Genomic DNA, 25,431 nt, shown 5'->3' with positions numbered 1-25,431 from the left:
ATGGATATTCAAGGAACACAATATAAATCATGGATACAAATGGAATATCATCATCTCTATGATTGCCTCTAGGGCATACCTCCAACAATTATCTAGGAGGACTTTAAGCATCCTTGGACGGTGAAGACGAAGGTTCCGCTGACCCAGCCTCATCCTTAGGTTTATTTGTGCCGCCTGAAATGGTAGTACTAAGTGGACGTGAAACACCCGGGACTGAGGGTGGAGCATAACGACCAACAAAAAGAGATTCCTGACCCGCGGCAACTGCTTCTTCATGACGTTGCTTCAAATAACGAAGCATTGCTTTTTCCAACGCGCTCATTTTCTTCGGCTTATGCTGAGGGTCAACTATGATTTTCCCCTTGCCGAAAGAGGAACCACGATCGCCCCCACCATCGCCACTTCCTCTAGTAGCAGAAGCCATCCATGTACAAAAATTATTACCTTAACACTGCATAAGTTGTTGAACTTGAAGACCGTGATCATCTCGCGAGCATGTCCTCAACTGGGCAGCACCGCACTTCGTCATGAAAGAGGTTCGATTCTACGGAAAAGGGGACACGGTCATGATGTCCGTATCCACTCTTTCTCGTAGAATTGAACCTTCTTCTTGACATACATTGCTGCTCGGTGGAAAACATCATCGCAGAGATGAACACGGTATGCAAGTTCAACAAGTATGGATTTGAAAAACCATATTGAATTTGATAAGTTCAACAAGTAGCAGAAGCCATCTATGTACAAAAATTCTTATCTTAGCACTGCAGAAGTTGTTGAACTTGAAGACCGTGATCATCTCGTGAGCATGTCCTCAACTGGGCGGCACCGCACTTCGTCATGAAAGAGGTTCGATTCTACGGAAAAGGGGACACGGTCACGATGTCCATATCCACTCTTTCTCGTAGAATCGAACCTCCTTATTGACATACGTTGCTGCTCGGCGGAGAACATCCTTGCAGAGATGACCACGATATGCAAGTTCAACAAGTATGGATTTGAAAAACCTTATTGAATTTGATAAGTTCAACAAGTAGCAGAAGTCATCTATGTACAAAAATTCTTTCCTTACCACTGCAGAAGTTGTTGACTTGAAGACCGTGATCATCTCGCGAGCATGTTCTCAACTGGGTGGCACCGCACTTCGTCATGAAAGAGGTTAGATGCTACGAAAAAGGGGACACGGTCACGATGTCCGTATCCACTCTTTCTCGTAGAATTGAACCTCCTTCTTGACATACGTTGCTGCTCGGTGGAGAACATCATCGTAGAGATGAACACGGTATGCAAGTTCAACAAGTATGGATTTGAAAAACCATATTGAATTTGATAAGTTCAACAAGTAGCAGAAGCCATCTATGTACAAAAATTCTTATCTTAGCACTGCAGAAGTTGTTGAACTTGAAGACCGTGATCATCTCGCGAGCATGTTCTCAACTGGGCGGCACCGCACTTCGTCATGAAAGAGGTTAGATGCTACGAAAAAGGGGACACGGTCACGATGTCCGTATCCACTCTTTCTCGTAGAATTGAACCTTCTTCTTGACATACGTTGCTGCTCGGTGGAGAACATCATCGCAGAGATGAACACGGTATGCAAGTTCAACAAGTATGGATTTGAAAAACCATATTGAATTTGATAAGTTCAACAAGTAGAAGAAGCCATCTATGTACAAAAATTCTTATCTTAGCACTGCAGAAGTTGTTGAACTTGAAGACCGTGATCATCTCGTGAGCATGTCCTCAACTGGGCGGCACCGCACTTCGTCATGAAAGAGGTTCAATTCTACGGAAAAGGGGACACGGTCACGATGTCCATATCCACTCTTTCTCGTAGAATCGAACCTCCTTCTTGACATACGTTGCTGCTCGGCGGAGAACATCCTCGCCGAGATGAACACGGTATGAAAGTTCAACAAGTATGGATTTGAAAACCTTATTGAATTTGATAAGACAAACCGTCTAGACAAGGTAGCATCATTCTTAAACCACTGCAAGAATGCATACTATATATGTCACATCAATATCCCTCACATTCTAGCTCAAAATACCTCTCCATTTTCTACTTCATCACATTCTAGCAAATAATATTTCCATCTCCAAAGAAAAAATCAAAGCATAACACGAGGATGAAGTAGCAAACCTTCACACACTTGTGTTGGCTGAGTGAAATTCCCACGAAAATGAGGGAAAAAACTTCGGGCAGCACCTCCCTTGCTTCGGCACCACCGGAGAGTAGGTGAAGCTCAGCTCTCTGTCTATGTGCTGGACTGGCTCGGGCTGGAGGAGGAAGAAAGGCCTCTGTCTTGGTATATAATGGGATGAGTTTTTATCCCGGTTAAAAACTCCAACCGAGACAAAAAGAAACACCTTTTGTCCCGGTTGAAAGTTAGCCTCCAACCGGGACAAAAGGGCCACCCTTTTGTCCCGATTGGAACCTCTAACCGGGACAAAAGGGTGCCGCCACCGACGTCCCGGAACTAGCCATTGCAACCGGGACTAAAGGGGGACCTTTAGTCCCGGTTGAAATTACCAACCGGGACTAACTCTCCCCTCCATTTTTACCTACCGTGGCGCACCCCCTTTTTTCCTGGGCCAACTTTAAACCGGGACAAAAGGGGGCGCATCGAAAGCCAATTCTCTACTAGTGGGAGGCATCCATAGCCTAAGATGTATATAAATTTGGATTTGTCGATGCAGCACGCAGCCACATTGGTTCATGCAAGATCATTGCAAGAACCAAGTTGAGATCTGCAAGCTGCAAAGTCGGGTTCATTGCAGCCACATTGGATTGAACCCGGCAAACGAAGCCTGAGTATTAACAGCGGTGCATCTGCTGGAGACGAAACATGCCGTGCGACGGCGGCCGTTGCTGGAGGTTGCCGCGCCACCAGCTCGGCTCGTCCTCGCCCCTTGCCCAGTCTTCGCCGGCGGGCAGCGTTGGCCGCGGGGGCAAGCATGCGGCAGCGTCCGCAGGGGCCAGCATGCAGCGGCGGCGGGCGAAGCGGCGGCCGGTGTGCAGCTCCGCACTCCACCTCCAGGCCTCCGGCAGTCAAGCCCTCCTCCACCACGTCAGCTCGTCCTCGTCGCCGACGCTTCTCCCTGCCCCCGCGCTCCATGAGGTAGCAAAAGCCAACAACAGCACGATGACATGCTAGCAGTCAGTAACTCAGTACCCAGATTCCAGAGTTCTACACCCCAATCACTTAGATAGTGTTTGGTTCGTGCTAAGGTAATGTAAACGCAAAGGGAATCAGATTACAGTGCATTTGGAGGTGGAATAGGTGATTGCCCTCTTTGTTTGGTTGCACTCTGGTAACGTAATCAGATTACTGTGTAAGTGCTATATCTGATTACAGTGGGGGAGGAGGGGTAACAAGCTTGTATAGATATTATTTAGGTAAGGGATTCGATTACAATGTCAATTGATTACAAACCACTGCAACCAAACATATGTAATGGGATTCGTTACCTTCAGTAATCAGATTACGTTACATTTGAGCTAACCAAACACTACCTTAGTTTGTATGGTCGTCGGAGTTCAGACTTCATAGATTTAAATAAATCTAAATTGTTTGCATTGTGAATTTGTCCTGTGGCCAGTACGCCTGCTTGTGTCTGGCACTTTGGTTATGCAATCAGATTTGTGATATGCCTTCCTGCCATGTAATACTTATGAAGTGTGAACTTCTCTATTTGAATTTGTGGTTGGCGTATTAAACACTTAGCTTGGATTGCAACTACTACAGTTATCTAATTGTGTTACTTATGAGTTATAAGCATATTTTTCCCATGATCAACTATGTTCTTATAATGCCCTTAAAAAACTATGTTATTACAATATGAAGTGTTAATCATCACTGGTATATTGGACTGGTTCAAAGTATTTGTGGCTGGTTCATGTCAATGGTTCAAAGTTATTGGACTGACGGTTCAATCGGTTCCTAGTGGTTGAATCAATGAACCATTGAACCGACCCTCTTACCGGTTCAATTATCGATCCGATCCTAATAACTATGGTGTAAAGGACAAAGAGTATTACAGATGCACATGCTTGCGTGTGGCATGAGTGGTGATGTGCGTGGTCACTGGGTCATCTGTCCTCCATTGTAAGGAGTTGATCATGACATTGTTTGGACCCATAATGTTTTGATGTTACCTACTCCCTCCGTTTCAAATTATAAATTATTCCAACTTTCTTGGAGTCAAAGCATCTCATGTTTGACCAAATTTATACAATAAAGTATTAATATTCATGATACCAAATAAGTACCATTAGTTTCTTCATTAAAATATTTTCATAGTATATCTATTCGGTGCCATAAATCTTTGTGATCTTCTCTATAATTTTAGTCAAATATAAAATAGTTTGACTCTTCAAGAAAGTTGAAATGAACGGAGGGAGTATTACATTGCCTCCAATATTTTAAATCATATGCCAAACCTATACATAAGAGCCAGTGCATAAAAGCAGAATGGTGCTTGCACTAAGAATTGGTGTTGCTAGATTTTATATACTATTCTATTTGCTCGGACCCAGCTCTTCTATAGGATCAACCTTAAAAATGCATGGAACGGGTAAAATGAGTCCATTTATTGCATAGGAACGGGGTTTCTGACCACATTGCAAGGGCCCTAATGCACCTTCTTGAAAAAGCAAATTGTTGATTCTAGAATAGGAAGTAATTCCGAGACAGTGGTACTGTGGGCGCCGGTTGGCACGTCAAAACCTCTCCATCAGCAGTAACTGTGTAGGTCTCAGGGTCAACTTCTATTTTTGGAAGCGCGTCATTGAGCTTCAAGTCCAGCTTTGTCAAACATCGAACACCACTAACAGCTTCCACCCTTTTTTCCAATTTGTAGTCTGTTGCAACTCCAGCTTCTTTAGCAACCTAAAGATTGAGAAATTGATCTGTCAGCCATTGTAGATTGGCAAGAGCAGACAACAAGATTCAAGCTTTTTTTTCTTTTCCTTGATGTGCAACAGATTTCCTGAAGCCATGTTTTCTCAGGAGTTTGTGCAGTCGGATTGGTTGTTGTAACCAAAGATATCGCTGAAGTTATTTAGATCAGACATATAGAACTGGTATGGAAAAAATATCACAAAAAAATACTCACATAGTTTTTACAAATAGAAAATAATAGTTTAACGATTGAAGTCACATTGTATTTATTATGAAAAGTCAAGAATGCCATTTTTCTTGATTGAGATGGAACCAAACAATGTTGTTCATCCATAATATATTAGAACAGGTGCAGTTGATCTACCTTGCTGACAAATGCAATCGAGTTGGAACTTCCAGCCTTTCCAAATGCACCGAACATAGGACGCATCATAACCTGCATCAAGAAAAAGATGATGCATGTTGTAACTTGAGCAAACATGTTGTGTATACATGTGCAAATACATTCAAATAGGATGCTCTCAACTTCATCATAGTTGACAAAATAACTATTTACATTTGGGGAAGATCCATTTCACTACCCCTGAGTGCTAGCGGGGGGAACAAACGCCCCGTTAAATAAAATACTAAATCATCTAACTCCCCAGGGCTATTCAAATTGGACAGTTTAATCCCCTAGTGGAATTTGTATTTTTTTCTCTCCTAGAAGTGTTTGGATTCAAATTTTGTGGGGTGGTGGTTGACACCATACTATACCTTATGCTACATAAACATATTAGAAATTATTTTTGTGATTATTTTCATAGTTGAGAGCTTGAGAGCATCTTATACTACTGTTACCCTTAGATATGAAAATGCAAGGAATGTAATCTAAAAAGGTTGGCAGAATATTTTTCTAACATAGGTTATGATACCATTTTATTTTCTCAAACCTGCAGGAGAGCTGTGTATATTTGTATTAAGAGGAAAATACAATGCACCACATCACCTTGGACCATAGTGAGGTGTGCAGGGTTCAAAAAAAAGTACTTAACTGAAAAAAAACACAGATAGCAAGGCCTGACCAAAAAATAAAAAACTACCACCTCCAAACCCCAATTCTTCTTAGATCCAGGGCTGATAACCCTCTGGCTCCAGCCAATTGCCAGAGGTGGGATTCATCCCTGAAAGCCTGAAAAGCTCCCTGAAGGTTTGGATCGGAGCCATCGAAAACACAAGCATTGCGGTGTTTCCAGATAATCCAAGCTCCAATATTTAACTTATACAGGGTGGAAAAAATACACATATTTTCTCGAACACATATCATTAGGAGGTGAAATTGATCCATCAAAATAACTCAAGGGATAAAACAAATCAAAATTTTGTAAAAATGGTCAAATGGACAAAGTGAATTAGGGTAGCAAAAATGACTTTTCCTTTATGTTTATGCGAATAAATGGAAACATCATGGTAGAAGAATGTTCAAAGTATCTCAAGAAAGTAGTCCATACAGGTTCAGGTGTTGGAATACTAGCATTGGGATCACCCATATTAGCCCATGCAATTGTGCCTCCCTTTACAACCAGTTCTGGTTTAGCACCAAAGAAAGATGGTTTCCAAAGAACAAGGTCAGCTAATTTTCCCACCTGTCCAAAATATGTAGGATCAGTTAGACCTTTAATTGAGATACTAATAGAGGAAATGCTTAGCCAGTGTCTCACTGGGTCTGATTACATATGGTAGGGATATTAATAATTAGGATTATACTAATTAATGGTAGAACCAGTTGCACCTATGCAGAAGATAACTATTTCAGAAATAACAGTTTGTTGCCTTGTTCCTGATGCAGATTAGTATTTCTAGATTAACAGTGACAACTCATACAGTTGCTGGAACAAAGGCTCTGGTAAAAAATAGAGGAAAACTGATATAAAAAAGTTATTTTCTACATTTTATTTTTTAAAAAAAATCTTCATTGCATGAGTTTACCTGCTACATTGAGGAAATAAGGAAAATTACACATTGGTTTATTCAACATACGTCAGGAATATCAAAGTAGACAATTTCTTTCTTCTTTGATAATACAATTTTAAGATATATACAGCATAAGCTAGCATTTTCTAACTTTAGTTCTTCAGTGAATAAGGAGCATATATATAGAACTTTTTTCTCAGTAATAAGAGAAGCACATACCTCAACAGAACCAACGAAGTCTGAAAAACCATTTACTATTGCTGGATTTATGGTGTATTTTGCTATGTATCTTCTTATACGGAAGTTGTCATTGTCCTGGGCAGTATCAGACTCACCAGATCCATGTAACCTACCTCTTTGGACTTTCATCTTGTTTGCAGTTTGCCATGTCCGGGTTATCACCTAGAAAGCCGATGTTCAAACAAACATAACTGAATCAGTGCAGCTGTAATGTCATCACCTAAAAAGCAGTTACTCGTTCGAGGAGCATACTCCTCAACCAGTCAACCTACAGGCATAAATTGCTCCAATTGTTTCACCATGTCTTCTCCGTGAAAGAAAAAACCCACTGGGTTAATCACCTTTGCCAGATTGTTAAGCTTCTAGGTCAAGGTCAAACCTCCAAACAAGTCCTAAATATGTTTAGAGTATAAACTTTGAAATCAAGGTATATAACAGCTTGAAATAATTTGTTAAAAGAGGATACAAAATAACACAGATGTGCCTAGACTTGCTACTGCTTATGCGCACTATATATCCACCAATAATACTACCGTCCATGACAGAAATCGACTCAGATGTTCACAGATTACCTTTGTGTGTTAATAAAAATATAGTTTGCACTCAACAAATTTAGCTAGTACAGCGGTTCCTTCAAACCGTCTTCCAGCTATGAACCTCGATTTTGTCCCGAAGGTGGATAGAAGAGATTTTTGAAAAAAAAAATATCCTTCAGTTGTCCTCAGTATTGGCCTTTCTGCTTTTGGTTAACTAAAGTTCCTAGGCCATTCCCCTGCTTCATGTACTACGGTGCTTGTCAAGCACGCTGTGTCATTACCACATCACCAGCTCATATAAAGAGGAATTTAGTATAGTGCTTGCCAAGCACTATACTGATTGTGTTCAGTAAATTTGCACTAGCATGTACAAAGCAAGTACTTTCTACAGGTAATCTATGGGTACTGAATGGGCAAGGAGGTCCAGGCTTTCAACAAACTTTAGTAACAGAAGCTATGGATTTAGGATAATCATGTAACAGACCTCTCCAATGCGCCCCATGGCCTGCGAATCAGATGATATAATACTTATGGCCCCCATGTCATGCAATATGTCCTCAGCAGCAATTGTTTCAGCTCGAATTCTAGACTCAGCAAATGCTACATCTTCTGGGATGTTTTTATCCAGGTGGTGGCAAACCATCTGCACTATAACCAAAACATATTACCATCATATTTGCACACATTGTCTACCGTATTGGCTTGGATAATTATGTACCAGCATGTCAAGGTGCTCATCTACAGTGTTTGTAGTAAATGGCCGGGTCGGATTTGTTGAAGAGGGCAACACATTTTTTACCCCACACACTTTGATGATATCTGGAGCATGACCGCCACCTGCACCTTCGCTGTTAATTAAGATGTAAGAACATGATAAGAAAATTGAAAGGTTTATTTAGTAACATCTATCCCAGGTAAATATTGAAACTACAAAGTAGAAAAATTATTAAGACAGAAAATTTGTGTGCTCACAATAAAAGGTCCATCTAAATAGTGCAAATGTGCCAAGCTTCTTGTGGTGGACCGGTTAGAGCGTTGAACTCCGGGAGTTTATCCCGACCCAGGTTCGAAGCACGACACCTTCTTAGAACAAAGCCTGAGGGGAGTCTCCTCCCGTGGTCGAGTTTTTTTTAATAGTGCAAATGTGTGGTTTTGGACCTCGTTTATGTTAGTGGTTGGTGTTGGAGTATAAGTGAATTGCCCACCTCTCCCGATCAGCTTAAACGTTTGGGTTGAACTGGTTGGTGTACACAACTCAATATGCTATTAGGACCAGAAGTCTCGAATTTGAATCCTGGTGGGCGCAATTAAATGAAATAATTGCAGTTGACTCCAATTTCCACGTATGCAGTCTAAGGGTGCCTGCACCTGAGGGGGAGTGTTGGAGTATAAGTGAATTGCCCGCCACTCCTTATCAGCTTAAGCTTTTGGGTTGAACTGATTGGTGCATGCGACTCAATAGTTGGCTAAAGCACTAGCGAGGCAAGGTCGCAGGGATAGAGGAGATTGCAAAGATATAGATTGATCTAACACTTGATTAATCAAAACGGATGCTATTTTCTCTCCCTATACAATGGTAGTAGAGCCATCTCTAAACTCTTCAATCAATTTAGAATCATCTAAGTAATGACATTTACCTCTAACATTGTTTAACAAACTACGATACTTATATGCCTTTTATGCTCCAGGAACAGGCTGATCTTCTTCCTCAGAAGTGAGCTCCACATGATAGATCATGCACTTAAGTACTTCGACAATGATATATCAATGCTAAGGGTATAATAGTCAAGGGCAATATTGTAATCTCCTAGTCTAGGGTTCCCCTCATGTGTCTCTCATGTACTCTATATATAGTGCCCATTGGGGCTCAATATAATTATCCATTCAACCTCTATTATTTGTAACAATCAAAATTTCTTAAAGAAAATATTTTGAGGGTATGTTCTATGACAAAGGAGATATTTAGATGCAAATCAAACCTATATAAACATTAAACAAAATAGAACGTTTGCATTAAACTACTCTGCATTGCATACCTGTGATATGTATGTATGGCTCTATCTTTAAAAGCTGCGATTGTATGTTCCACGCAACCTGATTCATTTAAGGTATCTGTGTGGATATTAACCTGTCAAAATCAGGTAAGCATAGAAATAAGTAAACTGTGGTATAACAGAAACGATAGACAACATTAGACACTTACCTGAATATCAAAATCTTCTGCAACAGACAAACAATTATCAATCGCAGCTGGGGTACTTCCCCAATCCTCATGCAGCTTCAAGCCCATTGCTCCTGCTTTAACGATTTCAGCCAATCCTTCAGGTTTTGCAGTATTTCCCTGCACAGTTTCGCAAGGAGAATATGGAAAAACAGATTTAGAACAATGATAAAAAATCACATCCCTTCAATGTTTTAGAGGATTAGTTCAACAGGATACTCCCTCCAGTCACAAATATGTCAAGTTTTGGACATCGACGCGGTTTCCTGGACATAACTTTTACCCCTACTTTTTGCTACAGTATTTTTGTAACACATACCAAAAGTATATTATTATGAAACTATTTTTGATGCAAATGTGCTTGTATCAATTTCAGACACCCAAACTCAGCTCATAAAAAGTAATTTACAGTAAAAATTTGGAATGATTGACTTCAGACATCGCAAAGCAGGAATCTTGTCCTTTCTTTCCACCCACACAACTATTATTTGTGACTGGAGGGAGTACATTCTAGCAATATTTTAGTTCTCATAATACAGGGGAAGCAATCACATAGTAACTTATTGGTACCCTCAAGTGACTACAGGGCCGTATTTTGTTTTACCTTTTTAATAGAAAGATGACTGGAAGAAATTCATCAGCTGTTTTCTTATTTAACATAAAAATGATTTGTAGGAAATGCTAACTATTAAGCTTTACAACTTAAAGATTAATATCATCACATGTTCAAGGCCCCACCCCCAAAAAAACATTGAAAATGCAGAAGATAGTGTATGCTTTATGTATGAAATACTGAATTCTGTTATTTATTTTCCCAGCACACAAAATTACCTTGCCTGTGAATCCCATGTTAATTGGCAATTGATCGGTGGACTGCAACATTAATTTCATTTGAGATGGTGCTGGAGTGCAAGTTGTGGCACATGTTCCATGTGCTGGTCCTGTTCCACCACCCACCAATGTCGTGATGCCTACACAAATAGAGACCTAAAGATCTCAAGACATATCACTGACTAATCCTGGCTGCATGGTACATAAGACATGCATCCCATTCGAAATAAAAATATCCTTTCATGTGTGATTAATGCTTTTCAACCATCAAGAATTTACAGGCAATCCAGGCTCTGCCTGGAATGATTTATGCCAGTGTTGACACCCTTTGTTTGTTAAATGATATGAAATTATCAAGATAATCCAATGATGTGTAGTTGGCTTGCCCCTAATCTGTAGTAGAAGTGAAGCCTACCGCTTGCGATTGCCTCTTCTGCCAACTGAGGACATATGAAGTGAACATGGCAATCTATGCCACCAGCAGTTACAATCATGCCTTCAGATGCAATAACTTCAGTATTGACCTGAAACAGTTTTTTGGTATAGAAATGAATAAAAAACATTTCTTTTCTTTAGAAACTTAATACAAAATATTAAGGATAAAGTTAGTTACCCCCACAATCATGTTGCTATGAACACCATCCATGACATCAGGGTTTCCACCCTTTCCAATAGCAACTATAAGTCCACCTTTTATACCAATATCAGCCTTGTATATTCCTGTATAGTCAATCACAACAGCATTTGTTATAACTGTATCTAGGCAGGAAGATTCTGGGTACCCTGTAGCTTGTCCCATTCCGTCGCGTAGAACTTTTCCACCTCCAAATATGCATTCATCACCATAAACAGCAAAGTCCTTTTCAATCTCAGCAAAAAGATTGGTATCACCAAGCCTAATCTTATCACCAGTGGTAGGTCCATAAATGCTCGCATACTTCTCACGATCAACAGTACAGTCAAATGGACCATCACCAATAAAACCTTCCCTGGACACATATTTGAAAGATAAAATTAGGGCAAAAAATTAAGCAATTAACTTTGTCATGGGTCATCACTTAAATAGGAAAGAACAACCTTGCATCTGGATAATCTTCATGTCCAAAATTATTTGCATTAACCTTCTGCATCACCTCATTAATCTGTGAACTGTCAATAGGACCATTAGCAATGCCATTTCCACCTCTGATTACCTTATGACCTCCGATGCTTACAAGTGTAACATTTTTTGCATCCCCCGGCTGAAAAAATAAATAGATATCAGATTCTTGTTGGTTTTATAATTGGTATGTGCAGTATATTCATGAAACTAAGTAGGAGGCCAAATATGTTCAACCCCAGGCCGAAAATTTCTAAAAGCATGGATACAGTGAAATCACCTCAAACCGAACAGCTGTTCCAGCAATTATGTTTAACCTCATGCCATAGGCCCTTTCTCTATCAAAAACCAGGTAAGGATTGGCCTCTATAAAGTGGTAATGGCTTCCAATCTGCAAGGTCAAAAAATATTTGAAATTTGTCTTTAAGATCAGAAGAGAGTCAAAAAAAAATTTAAAAAAAATCTTATACCTCCAATAAATAGTAAATGAGGGTGTAATGCAATGTAAATTGAACTTGTTAAAAACAGTATTTACACTGCATCCAAACTGACAGTTGGATCAAAGCCGCATCACAAGGAATAATTTAAATTTCTTAAATAATAAGGTTTAGCTAAATATTCAAAGAATGGCATTCTTAATAAATTTTATTTTTAAAATCGATATAGATGCAGAGATCATAATGTTACATTGATCCACATAGTTCCAAACATCCATACACATTCAACTAACATGGTGGAACAGGACAAATGTTCTCTGAACTTAGTAGTACTAACAACATTATTATGTGTTTGTCAGTTCAAAACTCATGTCCTGCCACAAGTGTATTGGGTGCTAAAACATTAGCCAAGAGGGATGGCATCATGCCATCGATTGGTTAACATTGAATTTAACTATTAGAGAGGCAATTTGGAAAACGAGTTTAAGCCTATCTCTTCAAAAGTTTAAATAAAACACAAAACAACATTTTCATTTTGATAGGAAAAGGGAATAAAAAAGGAAATTTTTGCAGATTTGCACAAGGGTCCAAACAAAAATAACTAGGCGCCCTCACCTGAACAGGTCTGTCAGCCTTGTTAACAACCTTCAAAGTTAAAGCCCTGCGGTGAAGGTTTAGAACTATGCGACCAGAGCTGTAATGTATTTCACCAGGATAGTCTTCGACATCACCCCCGGAGAACTTTTCAGGTGAAGGCACTGCATCAGTTAAATAATATGGGGTACAGTTCTTTTTTCCACTAATGAAGTATTCTTGAAAAACAGAATACACCAAAGATTTTAGGAACATGCCCTAGAAAAAACATTATGAAACAGGTTGATCTCCACAGATTCCATCAACGCATTAATCAAAGAATTTTGTAACCATATAAGTCAGAAAAAAAGTTTGAACATAATTGAACCAATTATGCTGATCAGAGTCTTGGACCTGGGAGAAAAGAACCATGCAGTGCTAACTCCATATTTCCATCATCCAAAGAAATAGGGTCATGTACAGTAATTAGTTTTGTTCCGTCCACAAATGTTCCTTCAACCTAGATGAAATGATGACAATTGAGAAAACTTTTCAGATCTTTCTAAGAACAAATATGATTGTCTACTACTTTCTGATGTAACGCTTTTTATTAATGAAATCTGGATGCATATGTATAGAAATGGTAAGTATCATATAGTGTGGCAAAGAACACCTGTACAGTATGTAAAAGGTATGGAACAGCTGGAAGAACTTGTCTCCTGGGGGGAAGGTAAAAAGCAAAACTGTCAGAGCAACTGAAATATGTGAAGACAGTAGTCATAAGAGTAAGATTAGCAGTCTAAAAAAGGCATGAGATAAAAAAACTATAAATAAATTGCAGTAAGATATGTAGGCATTTCGTTGTGTTCATTACAAGTACTGGATGTACGATGAAGTGAGCTACTGTTAAAAATATTCACACCTAGTTTAGTATTTTTTCAAAAGCGGTTCAGTCTCCCATTATCATCTGAGTGATGAATGCCAAGTTTTTATGTTGCAGTATTGGATGAACATAACAGTGCAGGAAGGGTAGCAATTCAGCAGAAGATAAACCCACCTGCCCAACAGCTGTTTCCCCAAGTCCATCAAGCATGTCACAGTTTTATCTCCATCACGGACAAACTCGAGAATCTGTGCCAGGAAGTAAGACTTAATTCAATCATATCAGCCAAATCTGGCAAGAAAAGTGTTCTGGGACCTTTTTTTCTTTTTTGTGAAGCAAAAGCGTTCTCGGACTAACTAAATCAGCAGCACTTAGCATGGGGGTCTAAATCTAGTCAGCATCTTCCCTTCCATCTGGGATCATTCCCCACTGCATAGCTTCTTCAAGAAAGCTAACTCCAGTTGAGGGCATGGCCGTGCAGAAGAGCTAAAAGACAAGACCAGAATATGAACATCCACTGATCACTACATAGTAAAATGCCAGAACGGGGAATGTCTCTGCGTTCCTTTATGGCACAATACCTTGACATCATGCTATTTTTTTCCATTAAAATTAGGAAACCTCACTATGCACGTAGCAAGTCTTTGAAATAAAAAAAATACTATTCATGTAGCATCCCAACAGAGAACGCGCGGATCCAAACAAAAAATAAAAGGACTGGTCATAATTCCGCGTTGACTTTGTGCGTATGCGCACCAGAAACGTACTATTTCGTTTTGACTATCACAGCAGAGCAGGAGTGGAACTGGCGGCAGGGTGGGGGACGGCGGCGGCGTCCTGGTTCGCTCACCTGCGCAGCGATGAGCGCGACGGCCTCGGTGTAGTTGAGGCGGAGGCCCCGGGCAAGTCTCTTCTGCGCAAGGAACCCGGCATTGTGCAGGGCGAGCTTCTCCGCCTCCCTCGGCACCAGCCTCATCCCTCCTCGCCCTCACCACCTGCGCTCGCCGCACCGGAACGCAGAATCTGCGGATGGGGCAAAGAGAACAAAGTCCGATTAGTCGCTCGTGATTCCTGTAAGGACGAAGGAAGCTAGCGAATTGCTCGGCGGTACTAGTGGGGAGGTCGACGACGCGACGGGGGATTGGAACGGCGCTCGTGATGGTCGTCGCAGCGCGGCAAGAAAAAAGGCAAATAAAGCGGAGGAGAAGTCGTCGCCGCCAGCGCTTGGGAATCTTGAGATTGGTCAGCTGGGAAAGAGCAGCTTGGCTGGAACGGTGTAATCTGCGGCCGCCCGTGCCGTCAGCGTCAGCGTGGGCCGCCCTACGCAGGCACATGGCCTCAGCATTTTCGGAGCTGGGTCCAGCTCTATCCTTCGTAACAAACCTGGGTGCGTATGAGAGAGTTTCCAACTAGAAAAATATACCGCACAGCGCCGCTGGTGGGGCGTCGAGTTGCTCGCTCGCACTAGCCACCTCAGGCCTCTTTGGTGATAGGACGGGATCGGCGTGGATAGAGTAAATTAAATCGAATTAAGTGTGCTAACTATCATTTTAATAGTTAATTCGATCACTGCGTACTTAAAACAGTACAATCTAACGGTCTGTCATGTAAATCCGGATAACTAACAAATTTTAGTTTGTATTTTATAGTTTTTCTATGATTTACTACATCGAGAAAAGGAAAAAAGCTTTTACATCTAAACCCTCAGAGACAATCTTCTTAAACAGATCTACCCTTTCTTTAATAACTAGCCGCCGGGATTTTGCACAAAACTCCCTGAACTCTCTTTTCTTTCACAAGGTCGCCCTTGCCAGGGCGACGGTGGTCGGGTTGACCGCCGGATATCTCGCCGGCGGCGAGCCGGCCGGCGAGGGAGACACTACGAGTGGCTTTGCCGTCACGAGACGCACCCAGGGCCCTAGCTAACACGAAGAATCCCTAACCCTAGTGTGCTGGTGGCGTGCGGCGGCGCTCGGTCCGGGGTCGTGGCGGCGCACGGCGGCGTTCCGGCCCCGGCGGTGTGAATCGAGGGTGGAGGGCGCGAGCATGGGATGGAGGAGATCACCAGATGTCGGTTTTGGGGGTCGGCTTGTGCGAGGAGGCGCCGGAGGAAGCCGTCGACGGTGGGGTGGAGCTCGGGCCGGCGGTGGCAAAGGCGGGCACGGGGGCTGGAATCCTCGGCGCCAGGAGCCAAGGCGGCGGACCAGAGGTGTCCGAGGGGTAGAGGAGGCGGCTAGGCAGGCGTGTACGGCGGTGATTTCAAGATGGTGGAGCGGAGGCGGCGGTGTTGGAGAGCTGAAGATGGTGTAGCTGAGATATCGGAGAGTGTTTCTTGTATTCAAAGTTTGTTGAGATTCGCTATGGTTTGCAAGTTATAGAGCCCCAAAGTTTGGCAAAATTCGGCCAAACACTGAACTTTTCAGAGTTCATATTAAATTTTGCCGGCCAAAGTCGACTTTTAAATGGCTTCGGGCTTGAATTGAGCACAACAACTCCATTGCTGTGTAGAACACCTATAGAACTACAAATGTTGGTTTGGTTCATGGTTGTCTTCGTAGTGAAAAACTAGAGATCAAGAGCTTCAAGTTCCAAATTTGTCACTGAAACGCCAGACTTAGAATTTTCTCTCAAGTTGGAAAGCATGAGAGGTTTGACCAGATTTGACAAAGGATTTGAGCAATTAAAAAAAGTTTTCACAGGTCCAAAACACACCTACATGGAAGTATATACTTTATACTACAATTTTCATGTTGGACAAGAGTTAGGTGTTTAATAAAAATAATTTTTAATTAACAGCCAGAAATAGTTTTTTAGACCAGGGAATTCATTCATTATGAATTCATGATCATGAGCATGGTTACAATCAGACTCAAGGTATCGCTGCACGCATGATGGAGCTTGGTGCCACTCACCCATCACACACTCACTAGATACCTGTTTGGCTAACTCATGAGCTACCAAATTACAAACTCTACTAGCATAGCACAAAGAGAAACTAACTAGAGAGTTACACAAGTTCTAAATCTCCCTGAGGATAGCAGCTACTGACGATCGCTGCTCATTTTCCACGCACAAGTTCTTGGCAATCTGTCTCAAAAACCACTCTCTTTGCGCCGTGCTTCCTCGCGAGAATCAAGCCATCTCTGCAGGCCAAGGCTTCCATGGTTAGCGCATCCGTACTAAGGTCATACCATCTCGCCGAGCCTCCCTGGAAACAGCCATTGTGATCTCACAGGACAGCTTCCATAGCTCCACCTCCATTTGAATAAAAGGCGCCATCAAAGTTACATTTGATCCATTCTTCCTCAGGTGGTTTCCATATAGGCAGCACTTTAGGCACCTGCACTTTCTAAGGGTGGAGTAGTTGCCACAGATCAAAAGCCGTATCACGCACTCACATGACTGCTTGATGGATTGGCATTCCAGGTTCACTATGGCGCCGTCGATTTCTCAGCATCCAAAGTGACCACATCCCACAAATGATCACTGCTCTTTCTTTCCTGGTGCATACATTGTCCTGTAGTAGATCGCTCGCCCATGACTCCTGACGAAGACAGGGCAGTTTCACTCCAGTCATCTTCTTTGTCTGCTCCCAGAAGATTCTTTCCACGGTGCAATCTACCACGATCACTGATTCTTCAGCTGCCCCACATGTTTCACAAAGGGCAGCAGGTTCAATGTGTATTCGACGCAGTACCTTCCTTGCCGGCAGGTAATCATGAAGAACACGCCACCAGAACACGTTAACTTTTGGTGGTACCTCCAGTTTCCAAATCAGTTTCCATGGTCCTTCCGTCGAAGCGCCTGGTTCAGACGGATCACCCTCCTGTTGGCCTTGCACGTCTTAAATCATGACATAATGCACACATAACAATGTTAATGACCACTGATTAGTCCTTAATTATGATGCTAACATCAGAGGTGTTACAGCCCCTCCCCAAAAAAAAGAATCTCGTCCCGAGATTCGCGGGCGTGTAGAGTAGGGTAGAAAGGTTTATTGCACGAGGTATTTTGGTTGGTGTTAAAAACTCGGGATATTTAGATTTGAGAATATCTTCTTGCTCCCGTGTAGCTTCTTCCAAAGAGTGGGTACTTCACTAAACCTCATAGAGTTGAGTGGTTTGGTTGCGAGTAACTCGGTCCTTGTGATCAATACTCTTCATATGCGAGATCGGGCTCAAATCGAAGACTCAAATAGAGCTTTTATACCATATCATGGAGTACGATGCTTGGAAAAACACACTCGTACTCGATGCTTACTTTGTCCTTGTACTGAAACAGTAGTTAAGCTCCATAGAACTTTCCGATCAAGAATGGAATGGTTTAACAAAACAAAGGTACGATGATGAGACAATGGTGTCCACATATTTTAGAGCAGATATCACATCATGAGAAGCAAGGGTGGTGGAAAAATAATGGAGAGCCTTTACCAAGATTACTTTCGGATAGTAAGTTGTGATCGTATGCAAGGATATGTTTAAATGGGATTTTCCAGAATATACTTGCTCAAGGTTTACTTAATTTGTAGCGGCGATTGGAAAACATGCTTGTTTTATCCAATTCAATGGTGCTTTATGCTAATGCCATCGTGATATGAAAATGATGACACAATGCAATATCTTATGGTGCAATGGTTTAGATTTGATGTTTTGATGCACACATGAGTCGTATGATTGCAATGACAATGCACATGGGGATGACTCGTGCAACAATGGGATGGTACACATGGCATGATGGATTTATGATGCCAACTTGATGATGCACAATTTGTGATGCATAGTTGATGGTGCACATGTTTATGCTCATGATGAGGTGCATGTAGTATGATGCACATGCATACGAGTGTATGGTGCCTATGTTAGGATGCATGTTAGTATACATCGTGTCACACCATTAAAACTCGTTATTTGTTGTGGAGAAATCAGAGAACTAAAATACATATTCGGATTGTACTAAAAGAGGTTCTAGTGGAGTCGCATTCACCACATCGAGACACTAGTGTGCTCCTAGTGGATCAATTGCGTGGCTGCAGCACACGCGAAGTCCTAGGTTCTGTCGCGGCACCATAGACTATGGAACAACAATCACCACAAGAGGTTAACCGGATAGTACAAGTGACTCGAATGGAGGTAGAAAACAATCACAATTTATGATGCATACGTTGTTAGTCAATCAAAAGATCCCCAAGGTGTATATGACATGTTAATCGAATGTGATAACCATGCATATGGATTAATATAAAATATGCAATGCGTGAATGTTGCAATGATGAGCATTATGTTAACTAATGTGGTCACAATCTATATTTATATTTTTATATTTAGTGAGAAAGAATGAGAGCACTATATTTAAGGATCTTGGGAAATCAAGGTGATCAGCATAAGGGGTATCAACGTCAAGAGAATATCCAGCTAGTCATTGAATCAAGGGTAATGACTTTCTAGTTGAAGGAGTGTGTAGAAGTAACAAGAAGAGCATAATGGATTTTTCCTTTAAATTGTCCAAGGAAACACTTCTCTCATCTTTGAGGTGTTGAAAAGGAGCTAGGTTTGATCCTAAGGTCCACTCGAACATCTTTCATGTTCCCATCTGGTGCTAAGGGATCTATCTTGAAATTATGTGCTTAGTGTAGAATCTGTTATGAGCTTCGGCAGCAGGCTCCAAAAATTCGTAACTCTTAATATGCCAGTCCAATCCTCCTCAAATTTTTACAGTAAGTTTAAAATTTTATAACCTACAAGGTTGTAGTTAATCTTCTGGCCAAATTCCAAACTTAAATGGGTGTAAACTTTATTTTACTACTGGCTGTCCAGATTTCAGTTTCAGCAAACAGCGCAGTACTAATTTGAGCATATCTCACAACCTACACCATGGAATGTCATGAAACTTTTTACAGCAGGTCAACTGACAAATTATCAACAACTTTCCTAATATCAAGTTCTTGAAGAAAAATTTCCTTGGTGGCGAAAACATGTGTATATAGCAGGAGGGTTCAGAATGACAAAATCTGTCAACATTCTGGACAGCAACTTCAAAAATGCATATCTCCCAAACTACTCATCCAAAAATGCTCCAATTTTGACAGCAGGTGCATATTTCAGTGAGCTACAACTTTATTATGTGGTGAAAACGAAAAAGAAATTTTCTATCTGCTGTCAATTCTGAATTTTCTGAAACTGTGCATTGGGGACTGCTCCCATCTGCCGGAGCAAGCACATGACTAGTTTTGAGTTTTCTAACTAAAACTTGAGTTTCGACGAAAATTCATTTAGGTGAGCTATATGTTTAAGTATAATACGAGCCCTATCTAGTACGAGGTTAACTATATTGGTGGCTATATATAAATATCAACTGACGTCCAGCACATTAACTTTGTATTATTTACTATTCTGTAACGACGTTCGACGCCGAGGTAAGCAAGGTAAAGTTCATCGAGCCGTGCGATGATGGTCATGGCCATGTACTGCAGGACGCGTTTACCCCGTGGGCTTTCCCGTAAAGCGATGGTACGGGAAGTGAATACATTGCCTCGGTGATGTATGAAGCGCTGTCTATGCAGTGTTAAACGCATGGGTGCCATCACTATAGTGGATGGTAATGTATGCGTGAATATATGGGTAACTGTATATGAGTTACCCATGTGGCGCAGGACACATGGGGCTGTTCGTGAGTGCTAGCATGAAGGGTTCAGAAGTGAAATTTTTCTACAGGTACGCTAACCACGGTAATCGTAGCAAGAAAACGTAGATTCCGGCTAGCTTAGTATAGGTTGATAGCGTATGTGCCACCAACTAACCCCGTATATTGCTATATATTTGTCCGAAAACTTGGTGAGGATGATTAGGACGTGCATACATCATGTCATTCTTTTGCATTGGGTATTTTGGGTATTTTTCTAGCTGCACATTGCACATTTGCTCTCAATTTCAACATGTTCCAGAATCTGCCATTATAAACCCCTCTGCTGTTTACACCTGTTTTCGCCACCAAGGAGTTTTTTCCTCAAAAACTTGATAAAAGGAAAGTTGTAGATAAACTATCCATGAAGCTGCTGTTAAAATTTCAGGACATTCCATGGTGTAGTTTAGGAGATATGATCAAAATTGTATTGCTCAGCCTGCTGAAATTCGATTCTGGACACTCAGTAGTAATTTAGATTTTTGAGTCATTTCAGTTTGGAATCTGGTCTGGAGCTGAACTACAACTTCGTTGTTTTCGAAATTTTACACCTGCTATAAAAAATTTACTGTAAATGGATAAGTAGTTTTAGAGATATGATTTTTTTTTGAATCAGTTGAAATGGGCAGAATGTTGCACTTTAAGTTTTCAAAAGTTGTTCTGCTGGACTAAATTGTCTCCACAAAATTTCAAATGACTGTGATTTTGATCACTCAACTTTCTCTTGACATTGATACCCTTTTGATGCTTATCACCTTCGTCTCCTAACCCTTGAATCTTGTGTTCTCATTCTTGCTCAACAAAATAATATAGACCATGACCACACTAGTTAAACATACTCATCCTTGTATTTGATAGTAACATGATAACTTATCTCAAAAAATTCAGAGCCTCTTCTGGATGTAAAACTTTACTAACAAGTTCATAACACTACTTGAATGTTGGAATGAGCCCATAATATGAATTCAGTTCTTTTAGTGATTTATCTAGTAGTGGGTCATTGATAAAAAAATCTATGGTACCGTGACGGAACCCAGGACCTTCTGTACGTGCTATTGTTTCATGTTTGTGGACTTGTGCTTGGACGGTCATTCGGTTGAATGATAACCGGTGCAATTCCGCTTACATTGAATAGTGGTGTATCACACGATTGAGTCATTAGGAGTGCGCTGGTGCTCAGATTTTCGTGAATATGCTTAACTACAAAAGTTCTCCCTCTTATATGATGTACCTTACTTTCTTCATGAAATCTTCTAGCCCTCCTTTTATGTGTCACATTTTCCTTTCAGGCGCATAAAGCCCTTACAATATTAGGATTTCCTAGTTGCTGAAAAGTTTCGAATTAATTAATTCATTGACCATGGAGTACCCGACTCGAAGCAATGAGAAAGGTCATAACCAAGCACAGAAAAGTGGAACTAAGCCCTGTCACTGCTGCAAGGAGTATGGCCGCCCTTGTCTTTGAAACAACTCCGACGAGATTAAGGGTATCTCACATAAATTTTTAGAAGGGGAGATCAACCCAAAACAAGGAACATTTTTCGAACAAAAGGAAACATGGGATAGTGATTCAGCATCCCTAATGGCACCTTCAAATTAAATTACCAACGGACCTTAAGGATCATGAGGTACGGTGTCAGAATAGTGAGCAAGAATTACCTAGCATGGACTTGAGTGGATGGGAAATCACATACAAAGAATTTCATCCACGCAATGGAAAGCAAAGTAGCAATGCTAATAATGTCGACCGGCTCGTCAGATCTCGGACTCGCTCACCAGTCAAGAAATCGGTGGAACCGAAGAGAAAGTGTCATTGCTCACGTTGCCAATCTTGTTTTAAGTGTGGGGAGTATGGTCATTTCATTCGAGATTGCCCTTCTAGCCCATGGAGTGACCAGAAGAACTGGGACAGCACGTCACACCAAATAAAGTGGGTTGAACCTATTACTGTCATTCTGAAGTCAGGGGATAAGTTGAGGGGATTGCTTCGACAGTTGGCGACTACTTTCAAGCCTTCATCCCCCAGTCATGGATCTAGCCTTCTGTGCTGCAAAGAAAAATCTAGTAAGCGGGCTTACTCCTGCTACAATTGTGCTCAGATCGGCCATTTTGCCTGTGACTGTCCTCAGCCCCCAAGACAAGGACAAGCGCACAACAACCAGAACCAAAAGAAGACAGTCACGCATTACCGAGGTGGTCAAGTGCACTACACTGCAGTTAAGGGCGTACCAGAAGGGGCACAAGTCATGGCGGGTACGTACGCGTTCACAGCCATAGTTGTAGTGTTGCTCAAATTAGTATATCACATTATTAGAAAGTATATGTGTATTTTAGGATATATTTATCCTTTCCTTGTACATTTGATGTATCCTTGTACTCCAAGCCATATTGACCATATACATAGAGGTCACCCTCCTCATTAGGGTGTATGGTGTTTTTCCATTTACTTCTCTACATGGTACTACGAAATTAGATCGTGGGGCTTCTTTCCCTGCGCCTTCCCCTGCTCCGCGCAACCCTAGGCAGCGCCCCCCCCCCTGCTACACCGCCGCCACCCATCCTTCGCTGCACCTCCCTGACCGGCTCCCCCCTTCCCGACCGGCTCCCCAACCGGCACCCCGACCGGCTTCCCCGACCGGTCGTGCACCATGTCCTCCGCCGACTCCTCTGTGTCCGGCAACACCACCGCTCCTGTTGCTAATCCTGTGCCGCCACCTGGCATCGGTGGCTCCTCTGGCGGTGCACCCTAAGCTCCTCCTGCCAGCGACGCGCCCGGCAACAGCGGCAGTGGCTTCATCATGTACCCGGCGCCGCCGCCCGGCGCCTGCCGTCCACCCCTACGCCACCATCTCCGTCAAGTCTCATGTCCTCGTGATGCTGACAATGAAGTCCCGGGCGGTATGATCGTCGTCGGTCATGGTGAGGTCGAGGACGGAGTCATCGATGGAGCCGAAGAACTAGGAGCGGACGCAGCAATCCGCTTGATCCCAGTTGGGGTCGTGGGGACGGGGTGCCACTGTGCCATCGATGCGCGACTTGAGGCCGAACTTGCCGCACATGGACTTGAAGAAGGATGCCCATTCAGGACTCCCAGTTTGTCCTGAACCTCCTCCGCGGCCTCAACTCACGCTTCTCCAACACCGCCGACGACATCGCCAACTCCACTGCCGGCTTCCTGTCCTTCGCCCAGGTGCGGGACATGCTCGCCCTGAAGGAAATTTTGCCCCGCCAATGAGGAGAAGATGTCCAACTCCACCACCCTCCTCGCCGGGACCTCCTCGTCATCTTCGTCCTCCAGCTGTATGGGCATGTGTTGCCCGGCGTCTGGTACTGTCAAGACTGGCGGCGGCGGTGGCAGTAGTAGCGGTGGCGGCAGTAGTGGCCACGGCGGCAGCGGCGGTGGCGGCGTGGCAAGAAGAAGTGGCAGAAGAAGGGCAACGGCGGCTTCCAGGGGCCCCTAGCAGCGGGAGCTCTCACAGCAGCGGGCCCCAACAGCCCACCAGCCCGTGGTTCTATTTCAGTCCAGGGGCCGGCTCCTACGACGCCACAGCTTCTAGCAGGCTAGCGGTCAGCATTCGTCGGGCAGTGGGGGCTGGTGCGTCGGCACCCCTGGTCTCCTCGGCCCCCCTCCGCTGGCTCACGCCGCCTACGCCCCTATTCAAGTGCCCACTCAGGCATCAACCTGGGACCAGGCGGGTCTGGTTGCTGCCCTGAACAATATGACGTTGCAGAACGACGGTTGGGTGGTTGACTCAGGTGCCTCCGGCCATATGTCATCTTCGGATGGTATTTTTCTTTCCCAATTCCCTCCCTCCCACTCCTCCATTACTGTCAGTAACGGTCACACCCTTGCTGCCATATGCTGTGGCGACTCCACCCTTACCACCCCCACCTCTTACTTTTGTCTTAATAATGTCCTTGTTGTTCCTTCTCTGATTCATAATCTGCTTTCTGTTCATCAGTGGACAATAACTGCACCATAGAGTTTGACGCTTTTGGTTTTTCGGTCAAGGATTTTTCGACCAGACGCGTGATTCTTCGCTGGAATAGCACCGGCGATCTTTACACCTTGCCTCCAGCAGCTAGTTTTGTAGTGCCCCACGCCGGCCTTGCCATCTCCTCCAGTTTGTGGCATCTCCGTCTTGGTCATCCTGGTCCTACCGCCATCGCCACACTTAGACAAACTTCATCCATTGCTTGTAATAAAGATAGTCATACTCTATGTCATTCCTGTCAGTTAGAGAAATATGTGCGGTTACCTTTCTCACATTCTAGCTCTCGCAATTCTGCTCCTTTTGAGTTAGTTCACTGTGATGTTTTGACTTCTCCCGTAGCTAGCATCTCTGGTTACCGCTACTACCTAGTCATTTTGGACGACTTCTCGCATTTTTGTTGGACGTTTCCTCTAGTTCATAAGTCTGAAGTCGCCTTACACATCACTAATTTCTACGCCTATGCTCACATGTAGTTTAGTCTTCCTATTCGAAGTGTCCAAGCTGACAACGGGACCAAATTTGCCAATAAGACTCTCATATCCCTTTTGACTTCTCGGAATATCCACTTGCACCTCTCGTGTCCCTACACTTCTTCCCAAAATGGGAAAGCCGAGCATCTCCTATGCACCCTTAATAACGTGACTCGCACATTGTTCATTCATGCCTCCATGGCCGCTCCATACTGGGCCAAGGCGCTCGCCACCGCCAACTATCTTTTGAACTGGCGCCCCTGTTGCCGTTCAGAATGACAACCCCTACCGCCTCCTCTATTCCTAGCCTCCCGAGTACTTTCATTTGTGTGTCTTTGGTTGTCTTTGCTACCCCAATCTCTCAGCCATGGCACGCCACAAGCTTGATCCTCGCTCTGCAGCCTGTGTCTTCCTCGGTTATCCCTCCTCTCACAAGGGGTATCGCTGCCTTGACTTGTTCACCCGTCGAGTCATCATCTCTTGCCATGTCTTTGACGAGTCCGTCTTTCCCTTCTCCTCCCATCCTACTCACCCATCGCAGCTCAACTTCCTTTTGTCGAGCCACTCCAATATTCACATTCGAAGCTACCCAGACGACCCCTCCTAAGGCGATG

At 42.8% G+C, this 25,431-nt stretch overlaps 1 protein-coding gene across 2 annotated transcripts; it reads right to left on the bottom strand.

Annotated features, from left to right (window-relative positions):
• Positions 1–4,383: 4,383 nt before the first annotated feature.
• On the bottom strand, positions 4,384–15,988 carry LOC101756217 (urease). 2 transcript variants are annotated; one of them, XM_004965220.4, is made up of 19 exons: positions 15,740–15,988; positions 14,525–14,697; positions 13,849–13,922; positions 13,465–13,510; positions 13,206–13,311; positions 12,834–12,976; positions 12,062–12,172; positions 11,760–11,923; positions 11,296–11,671; positions 11,098–11,206; positions 10,683–10,822; positions 9,834–9,971; positions 9,667–9,758; positions 8,349–8,478; positions 8,115–8,273; positions 7,074–7,256; positions 6,392–6,526; positions 5,266–5,337; positions 4,384–4,889 (listed from the first exon to the last, which is right to left on the bottom strand). In XM_004965220.4, exons 2-19 carry the CDS (start codon positions 14,648–14,650, stop codon positions 4,668–4,670), a joined length of 2,526 nt encoding a protein of 841 aa, XP_004965277.1. In that variant the 5' UTR covers positions 14,651–14,697; positions 15,740–15,988; the 3' UTR covers positions 4,384–4,667. The 2 variants fall into 2 exon arrangements, with proteins under 2 accessions (XP_004965277.1, XP_004965276.1); XM_004965219.4 differs by lacking the exon at positions 15,740–15,988 and adding an exon at positions 14,786–14,953.
• Positions 15,989–25,431: the final 9,443 nt, after the last annotated feature.

This window comes from Setaria italica, chromosome IV, assembly GCF_000263155.2.
Source record: "Setaria italica strain Yugu1 chromosome IV, Setaria_italica_v2.0, whole genome shotgun sequence".
In the NCBI taxonomy this organism is placed as follows: Eukaryota; Viridiplantae; Streptophyta; class Magnoliopsida; order Poales; family Poaceae; genus Setaria; species Setaria italica.
The sequence above is the reverse complement of the archived record's forward strand: the minus strand, read 5'-3'. Positions and strand labels throughout refer to the sequence as shown.